Source organism: Montipora foliosa, chromosome 14 (genome assembly GCF_036669935.1).
Source record: "Montipora foliosa isolate CH-2021 chromosome 14, ASM3666993v2, whole genome shotgun sequence".
Classification (NCBI taxonomy): Eukaryota; Metazoa; Cnidaria; class Anthozoa; order Scleractinia; family Acroporidae; genus Montipora; species Montipora foliosa.
The window spans coordinates 20,201,498-20,220,904 of record NC_090882.1 but is presented as its reverse complement, the minus strand read 5'-3'; the positions used below and the strand labels follow the sequence as shown (position 1 = coordinate 20,220,904).

The 19,407-nt window shown below is 39.3% G+C and overlaps 1 protein-coding gene across 2 annotated transcripts in view; it reads left to right on the top strand.

The window, feature by feature from the left end:
• Nucleotides 1-19,407, top strand: part of LOC137984241 (1-phosphatidylinositol 3-phosphate 5-kinase-like) — a 56,173-nt gene that overhangs the window by 32,944 nt on the left and 3,822 nt on the right. The window contains exons 24-39 of one of the 2 annotated variants that reach the window (XM_068831358.1): nucleotides 1,341-1,485; nucleotides 4,431-4,487; nucleotides 6,456-6,512; nucleotides 6,772-6,819; nucleotides 7,903-7,993; nucleotides 8,503-8,598; nucleotides 9,484-9,567; nucleotides 10,316-10,431; nucleotides 11,675-11,929; nucleotides 13,359-13,427; nucleotides 14,582-14,678; nucleotides 15,244-15,323; nucleotides 15,845-15,948; nucleotides 16,109-16,237; nucleotides 16,446-16,536; nucleotides 18,265-18,426. In XM_068831358.1, coding sequence (XP_068687459.1) covers nucleotides 1,341-1,485; nucleotides 4,431-4,487; nucleotides 6,456-6,512; nucleotides 6,772-6,819; nucleotides 7,903-7,993; nucleotides 8,503-8,598; nucleotides 9,484-9,567; nucleotides 10,316-10,431; nucleotides 11,675-11,929; nucleotides 13,359-13,427; nucleotides 14,582-14,678; nucleotides 15,244-15,323; nucleotides 15,845-15,948; nucleotides 16,109-16,237; nucleotides 16,446-16,536; nucleotides 18,265-18,426 — 1,681 coding nt within the window. The remainder of the gene's footprint in view (nucleotides 1-1,340; nucleotides 1,486-4,430; nucleotides 4,488-6,455; nucleotides 6,513-6,771; nucleotides 6,820-7,902; nucleotides 7,994-8,502; nucleotides 8,599-9,483; nucleotides 9,568-10,315; nucleotides 10,432-11,674; nucleotides 11,930-13,358; nucleotides 13,428-14,581; nucleotides 14,679-15,243; nucleotides 15,324-15,844; nucleotides 15,949-16,108; nucleotides 16,238-16,445; nucleotides 16,537-18,264; nucleotides 18,427-19,407) is intronic. The other variant, XM_068831359.1, reaches the window with a different exon arrangement.

Here is a 19,407-nt window from a genome sequence, read left to right as displayed (position 1 = left end):
GGATTTTTGTGACCTTTTTCGAATTTTCAGTGTATTTTTGGACTTGTAGCAAAACTTCCGACAGTAAACAGAGGGTAAAGTGCCCATAACCCCAAAATATTTTTTTTCGCTAAAATGAATCTTAATTTTGCACCTGCGAAAATCCAAGCATCTTTTGTTCACGACCAAGTCAGAAGGGGAGTGGGTCTATTCCTGATTTGACGTCACAAACTGATTTACATTGCATTAACTCTTTGTAAACATGCATGCAAAGTGGATTGTGACGTCAAATCAGGAATAGACCCAATCGCCTTCTGACTCGGTCGTGAACGAAAGATGCTTGGATTTTCACAACTTTCGAAGCCTATAAAATGGCAGGATTTGTTAGAAAAAGGAAAAAATGGCCGCTATGCATTTCGAACAGGCAAAGATTCATTTTAGCAAAAAAAATATTTTGGGGTTAGGGGCACTTTAACATCTGCAATGACAAGTTACAGGTTGTGTGCAAATTTAGAGGTCGCTGTACATGTAAGGGTTGTCTTAAGGTTTCTCAATAGACAGTTGTGTTCAAAAATGAGGATTGTGTAATATCTGAGAAGCAATAGTACAGAAGGCCGAGACACCTCAGTTGGGAATGATTTCAGCTAGCAGCTTGCCAAAAATAGAGCAAGAAAAAAAATACATGTCGGGCCATCCTCGTCTTTGCACCTTTTCGTAGTTGTATTTTGTGTATTTAGTCTATTTTTGTAGTCTTGCATCATAGAGATAAAATAGAAAGGCATAGTTCAAATGATGATGAGTATAAGCAGAAATCCTTAAGGGTTGAAACGTGTAACGGCCCCTTGTGTGCTGGGAAACAAGCTTCTGAATATTCAATTTGCTAAGTACCATATTTGGAACAACAAGAGAGAAACATTCAACCAATCAGTTCACAAGAACACCGTGATGCAATATCACCAATGTTCTCCCATGAATTTAACTGGAGCGAGGGGTTTCCAAATATGGTACTTAGCACTGAACATTTGGAAGCTGTGAACACGCGTTACATGTTTCAACCCTTATGGGTTTCTGGTATAAGTCATCACTAAAATCGAATAGTTGATCACTGTAGTGTATTGATTACCAGTAATACTACTGCAACAAGGACATATATCATGATCACCTTATGTGAAACTACTGCATGCTATATAATCCATGATGTGAAGTTACTGTTACCAAGTAGAAGTAGAATAATCTTTGTGTTACAATATAAGATAATCGTTCAGTGAACAAAGGACATTACATAAAAAGCAATGGAAGAGTGTGCGTCTCTTCACTTATGACTACACCACAGTTGAGTTTATATTTGAATTATTTGCCAGATGTCGAGTAAGAGTAAGGAAACTGATGCAAGCAGCCAGCCAAACATGGCGGATATGAATGAAGCAAGAGGCTACCCTAGAGAAGGAAATATGGTGCCGCGTTTCAGAAAAGTGGACTCCATGCCTTCTTCTTTAAAGTCCAAACGTAAGATAGGTTTTATCCAATTTCCATTGGTGTTTTATTATTTTTAAGCACAAGGAAACACTTTAAAAGAATGTTGACAATGGGATGTGAGCCTGGGGGGGGACTCCCATATAAAAAGGGGAGGGATGCTCGTCGTCTTGTTTAGGGGTGTAAATTTCGGATTTTGATCTCGCTTAGGGTGTTCTGGGCAAAACGCAAGCATATGTAGCCATGAAGGTCTCCTTTAGGGTTGCGTGCGAAGAAATGTAAAAGTGTGTGTTTACACTTTTACATAGCTTCACGTAGGTGGAAGTATTAGATGATAATGTCTTTGCCATTATTAAAAGTCACGTTTTTTTTTCTCTGTGTTTTAATATGGTATCTTTTAGGGGTCACAAAAAGCCTGAGCCACGCCCAAGTTGGTCTCCTTTAGGGGTTTAATTTAAAATTTCCGTCGAGCATCCCTCCCCTATTTATATGGGAGTCCCCTCTCCCCCCTCCCGGGGGATCCACATCCCCCCCGGGGGATGTGGGATCCCTTATGAGGAGATCATTCTCAGATATGATAGGCCAGACAACAACACTAGCTTTCCTTACTCGTTCTCAGGGAGTATGTTGGTACTTTGATGTCCCATAGTGTTCATGGAACAAGAGACAAAGCCCAAGGGTTATTATAAGGACCTAAATTGTTGATTGGATTGTGGATTTATGTTTGGAAAATTTGGCTTTATCAAACGAGTTAAGGAGAGTGCCTAATAATAGCCTGTTTCCGAGTTGCTGCATGCCTCAATTTCAAAGCGAGTCCTGGTGCACAACCATTCACAGTAGTTGAGCACCAAGAATCACTTCAAAACGGAGACGAGCAGCAACTCGGAAATGGCCCACTCCAAGGAATGTTTGTGCGGTTTATGAATATGCGAGAAAAGCAGATCTTAACAAGTGTTATTGAAATCCAAAAAGAAAATTGGGGTAACCACGCATTTTGCAAAGATAATTAATCAACAATATTTGTAAAAAGCTTTAAAGTACAAAGCAGCGTGTGGCGTTCTTTTCCACGTTGAAGCTTAATTATCTTTGAAAAATGCATGGTTACCCCCAATTCTCTTTTTGGATACCAAGAGCACTTGCAATTGCTGAATTCTGCTTTCTCCGCATAGTTTTAAGGTTGCTCAAACCAGTTTCAACACTTGGAAGAAACGTTTTTATTATAAGGATTGACACTACAACACTTTATCTTTTAACAGCAATGTTATGGTTCCATATCAAACACCAATTATTGCTGAAAACGATTCGGTCATTTTTTTGACGTAAAACGTTACCGTGGCAACAAGAAAGCCCTTCAAAACACCCCATCTTTTGGCTTTAGCTGCTCGTGTCTTAAAAACGAACTCCGTGACCCCATTTTTTTATTTCTGAAATGTAATCAGCATGCCAGAATGAAACTTTCTGCAAAGTTTATGAAAATTCTTTGGAGCGGATTCAGAACCACCTTAATAAATTGAGAATTTAAGGTAGCTCTGAGTTTGCTCCACAGAATATTTTTAAACTTTGCCTGCATCTTGGCCTGTTGATAAATTAAGCGTAATAAAAAAATGGCGTCACCAAGTTCGTTTTTCAGATATGAGTAACTAAGCCAAAATATAGGGTGTTTTTGCAAGGCTTTCCTGTTGCCATGGTATTGTTACGTCACAAAATGACTGCATCTTGTTCAGCAATAACTGATGTTTTACATGGTACCACAACATTGCTGTTACGTAATAAAGTGTTGTAGTGTCAATCCTTCTAATAACAAGGTATCTTGAAAGTGTTGAAACTGGTTTGACCCACCTTAAACCACGCAAAAGTATTCATGCATTAGTAAACACTATCGATAGGAAACCTGAGTATCTGGAGATACGCAGAACGTAAGCGTAATAACAACAGCAGGCACCGTCCTTAAATGGTTTTCCCAAACATTTATTCACTAAGATACTTTAAACCCATGAACTGCTGGGAATGAAAATTAACAGATTTTACTCTGTCTAACGCCAGACGATTTTCCTCGTCAATTGGGTTAATTTAAAGGCCCATTTCCACCCTTGATGCAAAGGGATCGTTTGATATTGTTCTGAAAATGGCACCAATGTTGAATAGCGTATCCCGGTAGGCAAACTATTTTTGTCACGCCAATTTCTGTAATTTCGTGTCACGCGAAATTCATGCGTGGTGCGTAATGCATTCTGGGTGGAAATGGGCCTTCAAGGGAATCTCTGTTTACAATGCAGAAATGGTGTATTATATGTCTGCGAACGACATTTTTGGAACGACTGAACGTACTGAAGCTGTTTTTTTTTTTATTTGGGAAAGATTATTATTGGAAATAAAAGGTGCAACTTCCTGGTCTATACATTAATGCAAAATGTGAAAGTTATGTTAATTGCTCTCAAAAAAGAAACGACAGTTTTCAATTTACAAAACATGTTTCGACATACTCATGTCATCTTCAGTTGCAAATGAGCTTTCTCAACGGTTGTACATTTGAATTTATATTAAGGTATGTTGCAAAACACACATAAATTCAAATGTACAACCGTTGAAAAAGCTCATTTGCAACTGAAGATGACATGAGTATGTCGAAACATGTTTTGTAAATTGAAAACTGTCGTTTCTTTTTTGAGAGTTATTGTTACTCTGCTATCTTTACGTCCGTTATGTTAATTGCTTTCAAATTAATAAATAATAATTATTAATTGTTAATAATCAATAATCAGCAAATAATTAACTAATACCTTAATTAAATTTGATGATAACACCTCCTTCAAGTGAATGGGAAGTTAATCTTTTTTTTAATCATTTCCAGTCACTGCTCACAATTTGTTGACATTTTAACCATTTTTCTTTGCGATTCTTGGATTTGTGTTCAATTTCTTCATATTCATTTACGCTGTTTTGTTACAAAATATTTCTGTTTGACTTTTGCATTCAAGGTTTGTTTAGGACACTGTCGGGCGATTCTCCTCAGCGGCACAGTGCCGAAAAAAAGGGTATAGCTAGAGCAAGTTCATTCCACTGCAGTCACCAATTCATTGCATCACGTACTTACATCATTCTTTTAAGAATTGTTTTGCAGTGATTTTTACGTCAAAAAGAGTCCAACTTTTTCGTTTCTGGTATTTTTGTGTGATAATGAAGCCGACTTTTTACGCAGTTCCTAACGACTCAACCTACCAACCCGAACAAATGGATTGGTGTATCCATCCACCCATTCATTAAGGAGTTTAAGAAACGACAACGGCTACGGCAACGACAACGCCAAAAAGCAGTAATATTATTGGCTAAAAGAACCAAAATGATCGTGCTGCACGTGCGGCACGCTTTTTTGAACATTTTTCTCCCGCACTCGCCAAAACTAATACGTGAAATGACCAAATTTAAGGTTTTGACGACAACGTGGACAAACTACCGTAAATCTTTCAGTCTCACTCTTTACTTCAAATCCGTCCGTACCAATCCAGTTGTAGGACACGTCGGCCATATTTTATAATATAAACAAGATGGAATAATCATGAAATACTTAGAAAAGCTCAAACTGATATTTTGAAGTGACGTTTTCTTCGCCGTAGCCGTCGTGGTATCTTAAACTCTCTATTCTGTGTTGCAAGGATGGTGTAGTGGAGAGAGCACTGGCTTCCCACCAATGTGACCCAGGTTCGATTCCCGAACCTGACGCCATGAGTGGGTTGAGTTCGTGTTGACTTTATACTCTACTTCGAGGGTTTTTCTCCGGGTCCTCCATTTTCCTTCCTCAGCAAAAAACAGCAAAGAGCTGATAACTGTGCTCCAAAGTCATACATGGACCGTGTAGCGACTGCCAGAGGCGCCATAGTATGCTGTCAGTTCGACTTGGTTGAGCTGTGTCGTTTGCTGTACTTTGCGAGGACGACTAGCGAGACTTGTTATTTATCCATCCATCCATCCTCCATTTTGTTTTCTTACTAACAGTTGCAGAAAAATTAAGTGTAATTAAAGCAAAACAAAGTGAGATATAAATTTTTGAACAGGGTAGTGTCATGTTATAACTAAAATTAACAAATGAAATCAATTTATTTATCAGTCAATCATCCATCTATTCCATTTATCCATTCATTCATCCAGTAATTAATCGATAAGCCTAAACGGTTATGATGCTGAAAAGTATGTTTAAATGATAAGCTAACAGCTTAAATCTCCTAAATCAGGAATATAAAAATGTAGAAGTACACCTTTTTAACGACTATTTATAAATTTAAAAAATCTTGACTTTGTATTGTCAATGTAGAAGGGAACTTTTCTTCTTTGACTTGTGATAACTCCGAGAGGTATATTTTTCATCAGATCTTATTTGTGCTCTTACAGTTGAACTGGAACGAGCATGTGTTGGAGGTTTATCTGAAATGATTTTCCCCACACCAGCCTCAATTTCATGCTTCTTACAGTGAGCCCGCGAGAACACAAACGAGGCCTCCCAATTTGAAATAAGAAGAGTACATATTATTTTTTTGTTTGTATTAAGTTTTTTCGAGATATTTTGATACTATGGACCTTAAGATCTACTCAAACAATATATTTTACCAGCAAAACAATGGTTCTCCAGTTATTAAACGCGGGTATTACATTTCTTTCACGTTCTCTGCAAATCACCAAATCTCAAGTTCTATGGAAAACGTGAGAACACGATGGCAATGTTGTATTTTCTCTCTTACTTTGAAAGCCATTCCTGAGTATTCATTAAGTCGGTAGTTCGGCTTTGCTTTTTGAACGAGTTAAATAAACTGGAAAAATTACAAAAAAGTTTGCAGAACGTGAACTTGCAAGTTTCTATGACGTTCTCGTTGATGTCATCTTCATAGATCTTAAGGTCCCTGATGCAGTTTGATAATTGACGATGCCATTGTCGCTTATTCTCTGGTTAACAAACATTCTTTAACTTCGACAAGTGCCCAACTTATTTCGCTTTTCTCTCGACTTTTTAGCTGTTTCTCGTTCCCAATCTTGGGCGGTTAACCAATGGCAAACAAGCGCAAAGAAAGGTAGGACTACTGAATAGAACATGATAATGCTAAGGATAAGTAAAAGTAAATAGGTGTCGTGGGAATGTTACAGATTAAACGATACCATACTCACTACGTTTGGAAAATTAGACTTATCCAGGAAACCAAGCCAGTTAGATAAACTTTACTCTTCTGTCATTGACCTTTATGTGTTCATTAATATCGTTGGATACTTGTTCTTGTTCTACTTAATTTAAAGTTTGGAGTGACTAAAGTTTGGTTGCCTTATTATCAACAGCCCTTTCAATTGAAGGTGACTTGGATGCACCAGCATGCCTCCCGGATGGTGAGAAATAACAGTTAGTTCATTTAGGGGAATAAAGTTTGTTGATGAGCAGTTTTCAATTGAGTGTCGAAAGTAATTAGCGAATTACTTTGGTTTTGCATTACTTTACTCAGTGATTGGTTTCAACCAATCAGAAGTGAAACCAAAACCAATCGTGGCTCGTGCGTGCACATTTTCCCGCGCTTTGTGTCGGCTACGTGTAATTACTTCGAGTTTTGATTGGTTTGCTGGATTGTCTCCGTACTTTTTGATTGGTTAAGGGTTTTACGACACTCGTTTGAAAACCGCTCTTATACTGGTTTAATCGGATGTTAAACCATCACAACACACGAATACTACTCCCACATGCTTTTCTGCACGTTATCATTTCCTTAACCCCATTATCGTGAAGCTATAACTATAAAGAGATTTAGCATTGCGTTTCAGCAATGTAGTAGCTCTCGTAACCTGCTATGGTTTGGTATTGTAAGCAGCTCCCATTGTTTTTAAGTCTAGTCATTGTTTCAGTTGTGTAGTCTTTGGCTTTTGGCTTGGGTAATGAGCCAGTTACATTATACGTCACGAGAACTTCTACATGGCTCTTGCGTTTACGTGAAACGTGAAACGGGAGATCAGCGCCCCAGATATTTTAAGGCTGGATAACTTTATCCCGTGGATAAGTCACTGCTTGGCAGTTTCAGTCTGTGCTCAATAGGCCATTTTCGAGTTTATGTCTTCCTCGTCTTCGAGCAAATCTAAGTGCGACGTTTTCTTATGAAAATTAGTTTTCAAACATATGTAAAGTAGAACTAATTACCATCACAAAAACTTCGCACTTAAACTCACTTTGAAGAGGAGGCAGACATGAACTCGGGAATGGGCTTCTGCCGTATTTGTTTATGTAACCCTGAATATGCAAACTCGAAGCACATGTAAGTAAAGGTGTGGACAAAACCTTTGGTCAACGTTAAACGTAAAGTAGTTTTATACTCTGGATAGTGACGTATCCGTGGGATGGAGTTATTCTTCTTCTTGAAGAACTGACGTCAGGTCTTTAAAGATCAAACCCAAGAATAAGAACAGAGTGACCTGTTTTCATTTCAGGACCAGCTGGTACCACAAGGCGGGCAAAAGTGAAGCGTATTGTCTCGTCTTTTATGTCATCACCTGGTTTTCAACCGGTTTCTTCCACATTGTGAGTAAATTTTAAAGTTACCTCTAAGAAGGCAATCAATTTATCTTGGCTCGGATTACAATTTGATGCGAGTAATAGCCTTAACTATGGCCGATTTCCGGTTCACTACTTGATTGCATTTCCGGAAATGAATTGCAACCGGATATATTAACACTCTTGTCCGGTCATGTACCCAAGCTTTAATTGGAGAAATTTCTCCTTTATGTCACTGCGTCTTTGGTAGTCAAGGAAACATGACAATCGCCGCAACCTCGTTCCCAGGGTCTCTTGTCGACAATGGAGGACCCGGAAACGAGGTTGCAATCGCCCACGATTGGTCTCGAATCTAATCCAGGAGGATCTTAAGTTAAGTCATGAAATGAGTGAAAATAAAATTTCCCGTCTCTGGTGGAAAACGGTAAACCTGGCTTAATAAAAAATGGCAAATTGAACCAAATTCCTCATTCAGGGTTATAGTTGCCAGGCTAATGAGTAAAATCATTTCATTGTTCTCATTATTTTCTTTTCAGTCCAAACCATGAACACCACCTACTCCCTCCAGGGGAAAAAGTTCTGGTTGTAGTGAGTGAAAAAGAGACGAGTTCCATTATTGCCTACACCCTGAGGTGAGGAGAGAATAGGCACGTGGCTCTTGCACGTGTACACATCAAAATGACAGTGTTATGTGTAGGCATGTGAAGCATACGCATGTAATAGTGTTAATAATGGGGAGCTTTAGAGCGAGTGTCGAAGGTAATTAGCGAATTGCTTTGGTTTTGCATTACTTCACTCAGTGATTGGTTCAAAGTTCTCGCTTCACTTTTTCAACCAATCAGCAGTGAAACCAAAACCAATCGTGTCTTGCGCGCATGTGCACATGTTCCCGCGCTCTGTGTCGTCTATGTGTAATTACTTCGAGTTTTGATTGGTTTACTGGATTGTCTCCGTCCTTTTGATTGGCCAAAGTAATTACTTTGGTTTTGGTTTTACGACACTCGATTGAAACTCGCTCTAGCAACTACGACGGGAACGGCAACGAGAACGTCATCTGAAAACATAAATTCGCGCAATTGTAATCATTTCGCGACTACTCAAAGCTCTTTAACATGATAATGGTGTGGCAGTCCCTCAAGAATGAAACCGATTTGAGTCACGCTTAATTTAGGGTAGAAAATGAAAATTTATCTCCTGGTGCTGACGGCCTCCGTAAAACCCGAATTATGGCTATTTCACGTTGTAGTTTTGCTGACGACGGCAAAGAAATGGACAAAAATGAAAAACGCACGTGCAGAGCGTGCAAACCCATTGTTTTTGCCCACTAAATATGCAAATTTGTGACGTTCCCGTTGCGGTCACTGTTGTCGTTGCTAAAATTCCCTAACATGTGAACAACCGTTATTATGTATGTCGTGCGCATGCAGATGTCAAACCTTGGGAGCAAAGCATGCCCCTTTGAGTGTACGTTCAGGTGACATATAGTTGAATTATTCTCGTTTATGTATTCATACTAGCACCACTGAGTATAACGAGCAGTTGCACGAGATTCAACGAACTTTGTCAGACATCAAGAATGAAGCAGCTCAATTGGCTAAGAGGTAGGCCTGTTAACAATTGAAAAGACGAATGGGCGTCAACCACAGAGTTTACACAGATACGACAATGTTCTTTACAACCTCTCAGTCCATTGGTCTGGTATAAGATGAAGCTCTGTAGACCGAATGCAAAGATGGCCGCTAGTAAATTACTTTTTTATCTTTGTGCAAATTAGTATGAGTAGCTTCGTTTTACATCCAAGTTTCTTTCAATTTTACACTTGCTAACGAGGCCAGTAAGGCCAATTAACACAAAGACAAAAGAATAATTTATTGGCAGCCATTTTTGCATTTGGTCAGTTGAGTTAAAGATTGGGCTTCACTGTTTCTGTTGTGCCAATCACGAAAACCGTTATAATAGCTGCGTCCACATCCAGTTTACTAGCAAGTCCTTCTAAGCATCGACAGCTTTGACTGCAAAGGTAACACTTTCTCCTTTGTTAACCCTTTGACTCTCTTGATCTAAAAGTTCATTCTCCTAACTATTTGCATGGATTTCTTCCTTGGCTTGTCATGAGAATTTGGTATTATGTCAGGATCATACCCTTAAGCTGACGATAATCTTCATTCTCAATAGTTGTTTACCTGACAGTGTATTGAAATTGAGAGGAGAATTTACATACTGATCAATGCTGGGAGTCGGATGCTCAACCAACCGAGCCAACCGATTGGCGGTGAATTCTCCTCATCATCCTTGTCATTGAACAAAGCCATCAAACATGTCGTAACTCGTTATTTGCTTTCCTTTTAGTGAAATATGTAAATCAGCGGACGCTTCTATCAGCAGACAACAGCCACATTCGGACAGCCATTACTATGCAGACAAGAAAATTATCAGAGTTGATTCTGGCTCGGATTCGGGTGAAGGTAAGCGGTCTTTGTCTTGAATTTGCAGCAATGAACAGGCAAGACGGGCTAGCAAGGAAGAGGAGAATTGAGGAGCTTCAAAGGATGAACTCCAGGTGAAAACAGGTTTTTGGGAAAATGGAACGACTCATAATTCATGATGGGCAAAATGGCCATTTTCAAAGCGACAGATCGTTGCTTTTGATAAAACAGGATTTATTTAGGTATATAGGGGTATACACAGGTATAAGGGCATTTAGGGGTATACATGGGAATTTTCTTCATAATCCTGTATACGGTATAAAAAGGGGTACATGAAGTACCTAGGCAGTACTCTCCTCTACTGATGAGCTAGTAAGCAAACTGAGGGCTCATCAACTGCGAGTTTCTTCCGTATCGTATCCCGTCAAAGCATGGTTAGTTATGGTTAAAGGTGAAAGTATTCACTTAGAAAATTATTTCATAGCAGTTCTAACGTATGACTTTCATGTATTCTTCATCAAAAACGAGCCTTTAATTCGTGGCGCGAAATCAGTTACGAAACCTTAAGACTTCCAACGTTTTCATTTTTGAATAGTCCTTTTCAGTTTTTCACGACGTTTTGAAGTACTTCCCTGTCCTGTTGGGAGGCAGGCACCGTGGCCGAGTGATCAATTGGCTGAACGTTCCTGGTGTCAAGTTCCACTGAGACCACCAGCGGAGTTGTTGTTGGTGGTAGTCCCCAGTTCCCCCTCTTTGGTGCGCTCGTAAACTGACTACTGGGGCGTTTACCATTTGCACGGAAAATCCGGTTGGAATGGAATGCTCGTAATGGTACGGGATTTTCCCGGTGTGGCGTTTCGCCAAGCCCGAGACTCTTGCGGCCAGGAGAAAACAAATGACGGCTGCATCTGCAGCGTCGAATGGCGGGAAACGAGGCCGAAGTGAACCGGGTCGAGTGGGAGTTTACAAATGGTACAGTATTTTTCCGGTCATTTCGGTTGGAACGGGAAAAGAGGAATACCTCTGAGAATTTCCATCTTTTCCAGAAACTTTCCGGTGGAATGAGCTGTACCATTTGAGTTTCCAACCGGAATTTTCGGTTTTTGTTGACAAATGGTAAACGCTCCTGGTCTGCCGCCATCCAGCCGAGATGCTAAGTGTTTTTCGGCTTTTTTTCCCTTGGCCCTGAAAAGCCCCTGAGTGTTCAATTACACATACTTTTAAGGTCATCGTAATTTCATAATGGTTTCTAATTTGTTTTTTTTTTTCAACAAACATTCAGGTTATGTTCAACTCGACATAGTTGATCCCGAGTCGTATTACGGGACGGGACTGGATGGAGAATCAATCAGTGTACAGTCAACTGATAATCTCGCCTTTATGAACGTCAGTGTAGAGTTGAAAACTGATCCTGATCACTACAGTAAAGTGGACAGTAAAGTTAAGTACACCAAGTGTAAACAGGGCGCTGGAAAAGATGACACTAAGAGAACTGAAAGCAGCTCTGCTCAGGAAGTACAGGGACTAGATGATATTGGTAGGTCTGTGACCATTTGATGGTCTGTCCTGTGGTGCGATTTCCTGTGCAGCACCAGTCCTAAAGTGAGATCAATAAAATGAAAGCCACTGAATAGTCTTTTCTTGTGGTGCTGTGGCGATCTGTTTTTTTCTGCCAATAGACCGACCGAATGTACAACCCACCCTCTACCTATGACGATTATCGACAATTCCTAATTTTCTATAAATTGACTAATTTTGGGACAGTCCCTAGTATTGTTATTGCGCATACGTTCTGCGCATCTCGAGATACTCGGATTTCCTATCAGCGGTGCTTATTATAATACAGAGATATTTTTGCGCGGTTCAAAACTATGCGGAGAAAGCAGAACTTAGCAAGTGCTCTTGGTATCCAAAAAGAAAATTGGAGGTAACCATGCATTTTTCAGAGATACTTAAGCTTTTATTTGGCAAAGAACGCCATACATTGCTTTGTATTTGAAAGCTTTTTACAAATATTGTTGATTAACTATCTTCGAAAAATGCATAGTTACCCCCAATTTAACCATTATTCAGCAATGATTTTATATATACTAATTAGTGTTGGTGAATAATCGGTACAATTGTCAGCCAGTTGATCTTTAGTGGTTAAGTGGATAAAAATAGTTCCTTCAAAGTGGGTGCTCTGGGTTCAAATCCTGTCCAGGAATGCAACTTTACTTTTTTGACTTTTCATACCACCGCAAGTCCTGGAACGGAGTAATCTAAATTGACGATAAAATTCAATCCAGAGAAAATTAGGAATTGTCGATAATCAGGGGTTGTTGGAATGTAAAATGGCGGCTATTAAATTGTTCTTTTGAATTTGTGTTAATTAAATAAACTTATTATCCTCGTTGGTACGTGTAAAGTTGAACAGATTTTTAATTGTAAAAGGGGGTTGGCGAAAACGCGGTTAGTGAGTTAGGGCAAAGGTAAAAGAATTCTTGGGTTTCACTCGCGTGATCAACAGCCATGTTTTTCAACGAAAACAAAAGAAGACGTTAGCATAATAATAGCTTTCAATTCCCGGTGGATTGGATCGGGACACCAACATGGCAGCCATCTCATTGTTTAGGGACACCAACATGGCGGCCGTGACGTCATGTGACGTCATGTGAAGAATTATGGTGCATTTTTCGCATTCGGGCTATATGAAAACGAAGGCAGTAGAAACTCTTGATCCATGCCCTCGTGGTTGAATTTGAAAGCAATAAAGCGCTAGCTATGTACCCCATCTTGAAAAGGGACATTGCCTTTGTCCGCAGGCGGTTTTAAAGAAGTCGTCTTTCTTGTGATTTTTCCCAACATCATTTCTGACAGGCTATTGAGCAAGATTTTTTTTGCCTGCTTGCTGAGTTGAGATGCTTTTGACACTCAATAACCAAGCCACAAGTAAACTCTTTATCAATGTTTTTGGATTTTTGCAGAGCTCGTGCAGTTTGGTTTCCAAAGAAAAGACGTCACCAAAGATCCAGTGGAGTTTCACGTCAAACACCGTAAGAAGAAAATTTAAATTGGTAGAGATTTGTATTACGGCTTTTGAGGAATTGAAAATCCTCTGTGGCGATCTCAAAGACTTTCAGTTTACTTTTTGTTTTTGTATGTGACCGATCTTCTCTGGGTGAAATTGCCTTCGGGAAATTTCCATGGATACGTAAGAAAAAAAACAAACGAATTAGCCATGACAGTCCCGGGGGTAACTACTATGGGTTAATCAGAATTTAAAGTTACTCAGCCAATCGTGTGGAAGTGAAATGTATGATTGAAACAAAAGTTTACCGTTCCCGTGGGCAATTTATCAAGGTCTGACCGCAAGCGTAAAATCAGTCAAAAGCTAGAGTGAGCCTAACCTAAACCATTTCCCTAAGGGGAGTTTATGGTTAGACGTCTAGTGTGACTGCACCTATTATTATATGGGCGGGAGTGTTTTACGGGGAACTAAAACAATTGTAGAATCAATACGACCCCTACATCCGGGAACCGAGTGGCGTATTTTTTGTATGTAACACGAGTGGTCATATTGAGCCACGACGTCATGATTCCCGCCCTTTTTTCCCGCCTTTTTTGTTTGTATTAATACCCATTAGTATAAATACACAGGTAATTATACAAAATCGCGCTCTCTCATTGGCTCGCTATCTCGGATTATCAGCCGATAATCACCTCGACGGACAAAATGGCTGCCAGTAGTCGTTTTGCCACTGTAAGTGAAGATGATTTCGCGTTGAAATGTCTTTTTTTTTCTCTTTTTTGAAATAATCACCTGTGTATTTATACTAAAACAATTATTCGCCTCAGGCTCAGTGAATATTGGTGAATATTCACGTCGACTTCGTCTCGGTGAATATTCACCGATAATCACTTCGCCTTCGGCGAATAATTGTTTATTATTTGTATTAAAGCCTGCTTTTCAATCTATACCATGCATACTTATTGCCCATATAATAAACAGAAAATTGCAAGTTAGCTCAAAGATATGGATTTTGTGTTCTCGGGTCAATTGCCTCTCAAACATTAAGTTCATATTTTCTCGCCACTGTGTAATATCCTCTATATATACAAGGCCGAGATTGCATGACGTTCCCGCTCGTTTCAGTTATTTTTAAATAGATTCCTTTAAAACTCATCTTACTTCGAATTTTTTCTACAGAATTCGCCGATAGCACTTGCCGATTCTACTGCAGTATTTACTATGCCGAGCAGTTCAGACTACTGAGAAAGAGGATATTTCCAGACAGCGAGGAAAAGTAAGAGCCGTTTATTTTGGTTATTTTGTGGACGAGTTGCGAGTGCGTTGGCGGTTTAAGTCCCAGCTTTGATGTCCTATTTTTCTTTAGACGAGAAACCGCTTCAATTAATGTTTTTCTCAGGTGCAAAGGCTCTTATAACCGTAGCATACTTCAGATGATTACCCTCGAGTGGACTGGTATTTTATCTGGGGAATGGGGTCAAACCGGTTACTTCGCCTACAAGTCATTTCGCCCACGTTATGAGTCGTTTCGCGGACGTTTTCAATTCCATTAAGGATAAGTTTTTAAGGTATCGAGTTGGTGTTAGATTAGGGTTAGAACTCTGTGTTAAAAGACTTACCGAACACTTGAGCGAAACGACCAAAGACATTAGTGAACTGGCCCGGGTTGCTTCAAGCATGGTTAGTACTACATGTAACCATGGAAACCTATAGGTTTTGATACCTCATAACCAACAGTTAGCAGTAACCAGGCTTCTTGAAACTGGTGCCAGATAATATTAATACCCCTTTTATTTGTGGTCATCTCATAACATCTGATATATTGCGTTGATCTGTTTCAGATACATTCGTTCCCTTCAGCATTCAGTTACGTGGGGAGCCAGTGGTGGAAAGAGTGGCTCAGCATTTTTCAAATCGTTGGGTGAGTTGTGTGTCAAAATGGGTCGTGGTAGCTTGCTACCCAAACCCAAAACAAATAAATAAATAGCAGAAACAATGATTTTGATATAAAAACAACATCAGCTAGAGCAGTTTTTAATTGAGTGTCGAAAGCAATTAGCTAATTGCTTTGGTTTTGCATTACTTTACTCAGTGATTGGTTCAAAGTTCTCGCTTCACTTTTTCAACCAATCAGAAGTGAAACCAAAACCAATCGTGGCTCGCGCGTTCACATTTTCCCGCGCTTTGTGTTGGCTTCGTGTAATTACTTCGAGTTTTGATTGGTTTACTGGATTGTCTCCGTCCTTTTTGAGTGGCCAAAGTAATTACTTTGGTTTCGGTTTTACGACACTCGATTGAAACTCGCTCTACCACAATACCAACTTAAGAGAGCGTCAGAATATTATAGTTAATTGAAATGTCGCCTGCACGGGTTTAAATTTGATTCTTGAAGTTCAACAAAATGTCTCGGAATTAGCAAGTTTGATTTTTGTTTCGTAACAGATGACCGTTTTGTCATGAAACAGATGTCAAGACAGGAGTTACAGTGCTTCTTGGAGTTTGCTCCTCACTACTTTCGCTACGTCAATAAAGCGCTGGATGAACAGGTGAATTAATACCTTCGGCCTTGTGTCGATTATCCTCGTGTGTGTTCGTTACATTTTCGTGTGGTTAGAAATAATCTTCGGGAAGTCATCGGACGACTTACAAACAGGCATTCGTCGTCACTAGACATGATTGATCTCTTTTATATTGTTTTGCTGACAGCGTCCGACTTTGCTGGCGAAGATTCTTGGTATTTACAGAATAGGATACAAGAACTCACAGACCGGTGGAACGATGAGACAGGACGTGCTGGTCATGGAAAACTTGTTCTACGACCGAAACATTGACAAGGTGTTTTCAATAAACCTTTTTCGGTATTTGTCTACAAACTTTAAGATGTGCTTTTATTCAAACGTAGACAACATTATAAAGGTATTTTAGCGGAAGACAAAGCTACCACGTTCCAATGCATTTTTCTTATTCAGTTATTTCATATTTCTTTTTGTTATTGGCGTCTTTTTGGTCTTCTCCACAATATTGCCTTTTTCCTTTCTTTCAGACTTTTGATTTGAAAGGTTCGATGCGCAGCCGTTATGTGCAGACTTCAGGGATGAATAACGATGTTTTATTGGACGAAAACCTACTTGAAAGTGAGTTACTAAGTTTGACGATATCGTTTACACACCTATTGCATACATACTTAAGGTAATTCCCTTGAAATTGTTCTACTATCAAACTTTTTTGGAAACTTGGCATAATTAACATTCATGACATGAACATTAAAAAAATGCAATAAAAAAATGGGGTCACCGTGCTTGTTTACGCGTCAGCAGGCTCTTAAAATGGGGTATTTTTAATGTTTTCGCGTTAAAAATTCGAATCACCATACAGAATTAAGTCTTGGTTACTTCAAAGGCACAACATTTTATTTTGAAAAAAAAGCTTGTTTTATTTACATAAGCAGTAATGCTTCATTTACGCCGACTTTGATTCCCTGGTTGTGGGAATAGTGCCCTTTTTGGGACAGTTCCGTGGTTAGCTTGAAGTCCTCGCCTTGGTAAAATACACCCAGTACGGAGCTGTTTTCCAAAAAAAATTCATGTTCTACTATCAAACTTTTTGTTTTTCTTTTCAAATATGTTCTTTATTAGACTGTTCTTAGCAAATACCTGAAAAAAAAATTGGGGGTCACCGTGCTCGTTTGAGAGAAAAGGAGCATTTATTTCGCTATCGGGTTTAGTTTGAGCGAAATCTCTTACGTTTTGTATGCGCACGTGTTCATGTGCACGCGCTAATGACGCGAAAATCGTGCGCAGTAGGGATGCGCAATGCAATACTAAGGAATTACCTTAAGCCGCCGTTACACGTTGAAACTTTTAGCTGAAACTTATGTGCAACGGCGCTGCAAAAAAAGTTTCTAGCCGGTTTCTGATTGGCTTACGCAGCGTAGCGTAACAAGACCGATCGAGACCAGTTTCATGAAGTGGTGTTACACGGTGAAACTCCTGTTTTTATCACCTCTGCGATTGCTGCGACCGTAGCAGAAGTAGAAAGCGGTTCTACTTTTCGTGAAACTTGTCTCGCAGAAAGTTCAAAAAAAGTTTCACGAAACCGACTATGTTACACGGTGCAATGCCTCCTGAAACTCGTTTCGCAGTGCCGTTGCACACAAGTTTCAGGTAAAAGTTTCAACGTTTAACAGCGGCTTTATATATATCTTTGTTTAACCACGGCGTCACATTCACCAGGAGCATAACTCTCTTTCAGTGAGCCGTGAATAAAGAAGAAAACGTAAAATAAAAGGAGCTATTTATTTAGAACTTTTGTTCCGAAATCTATGAAACAAAAGCTATTGAAAATGATCACTAAGTAACGAGTTACTTAACCCTTTGACTTCCAGGACTGATAAGTATGTAAGTTCTCCTCGCAATTTCAATGAAATGTTAGTCAGACAGGTATTGAGAATGAAGGTTATTATCGGCTTAAGAGGTGTGATCTTGATATTACATCAAATTCTCATGACTACACAACGAAGAAATCTATTGTACTAGTTAGGAGAATGAACGTTTCGATATTGGGAATGAATAGGTCAACTAATGAATTACGTTATTTATATAGTAACTATTGAATAACAATAACTGAAAATTTCTTTATTTGAGAGATACGATTTATTGTAATTTAGGCTTTCCTGCTCGTGTTGTTTCTGCAAGGATATTGACATCCTTATGTTACGCATAGCCATATTAGATGTGCACGGAGAAAGTTAATTCCCTTTACCGTAACATCTGCTCTCCCACATCCGTCATTTTGGTGCTCGGTCTTGTTAAAACTGTTCCAGTTGAAGGTCTAAATATTCTCGCACGTGTTTTTTTTTCTAGTGATTCGCGAACGACCGATCTTTTTTCGTCCTCACTCCAAAGCAATTTTGTCGCGTGCAATTCATAATGACACAGAGTTCCTGTCCCAGCAAATGGTTATGGATTATTCCTTATTAGTGGGCATTGATGAAGCCAGATCAGAACTTGTCATTGGAATAATAGGTGAGTGCGCTCTATACTAGTTTGGACACAAAAACCTTATGTCGCCTTCCTCTCCTCAGACAAGGCAAACGCAAGTGTTACGTGAACCCTAGAACTCATTCTTTTATCAAAGTTCCCTTTTTGCCAATTACGTTGACAAGATTTGTGGTCTAGAAACTTTTTTCATTTTGGCTGCTGCAATATTAATTAACTGCCAGGGAGAAAAGGTTGCGTTATCAGGCTTTTTTCCTTCAAATTGTCGTGTTCCTTGTTGCCAACGCACATCTCTGCGTCATTTCTTTAGTTTTCGCGCATGTTGAATGAAGTTGACCCTCGTTCAACATTAGGGACTTTACTTTAAAGGGGCTAGGTCACGCAATTTTAGGCAATTTCAGCACTGATCAAATGGTCATAGAATTAACTAAAATATCAAAATAACTGTTCAAAACTATAGAAGAACTCTAACAAAACACAGGGAAGCCAAGAAGGGACATGGATGGACAAAACTGGAGAGGATTGCAGGGTTTTCGACAGTTTCTTAAACTAGCGGACATAGTTCTGAAAGCACCGGACGTGACCGTCAGTTTTCGCACCTGAAGAAAATTTTTAAAATAGAACACTCAGAAATGCCGTTTCCAGCGTTTCTGGAACCCAGGAATCAGTTTCCCAGCAAGGCTTGAGTTCACTCTTGAAATTCTCTTTAAAAAGTAAAATATGTAATAAAAATGGACAGTTGGTAGGGGAAGTGGGAGTGGGGACTGGCAACGACAAAATTTTCAGTCGTTTATCATTGGCCGTCGGAAAAAAAAATTCGTTTATTCTGTTAATTTCTTAAAACGATGAACAGTGTTCGACAAACACGTGTAGTGTGTTTTGCCTGGAGATTTCTCTTTAGACTTGGCCGAGCAGGAGTGATAACGAAATGGTCACTTCAATTTCGTTTAAATGAAAATGGAAACCAGTAAAATACTCTGCTTGATAAGCAAAGAAAAGATTGACGTG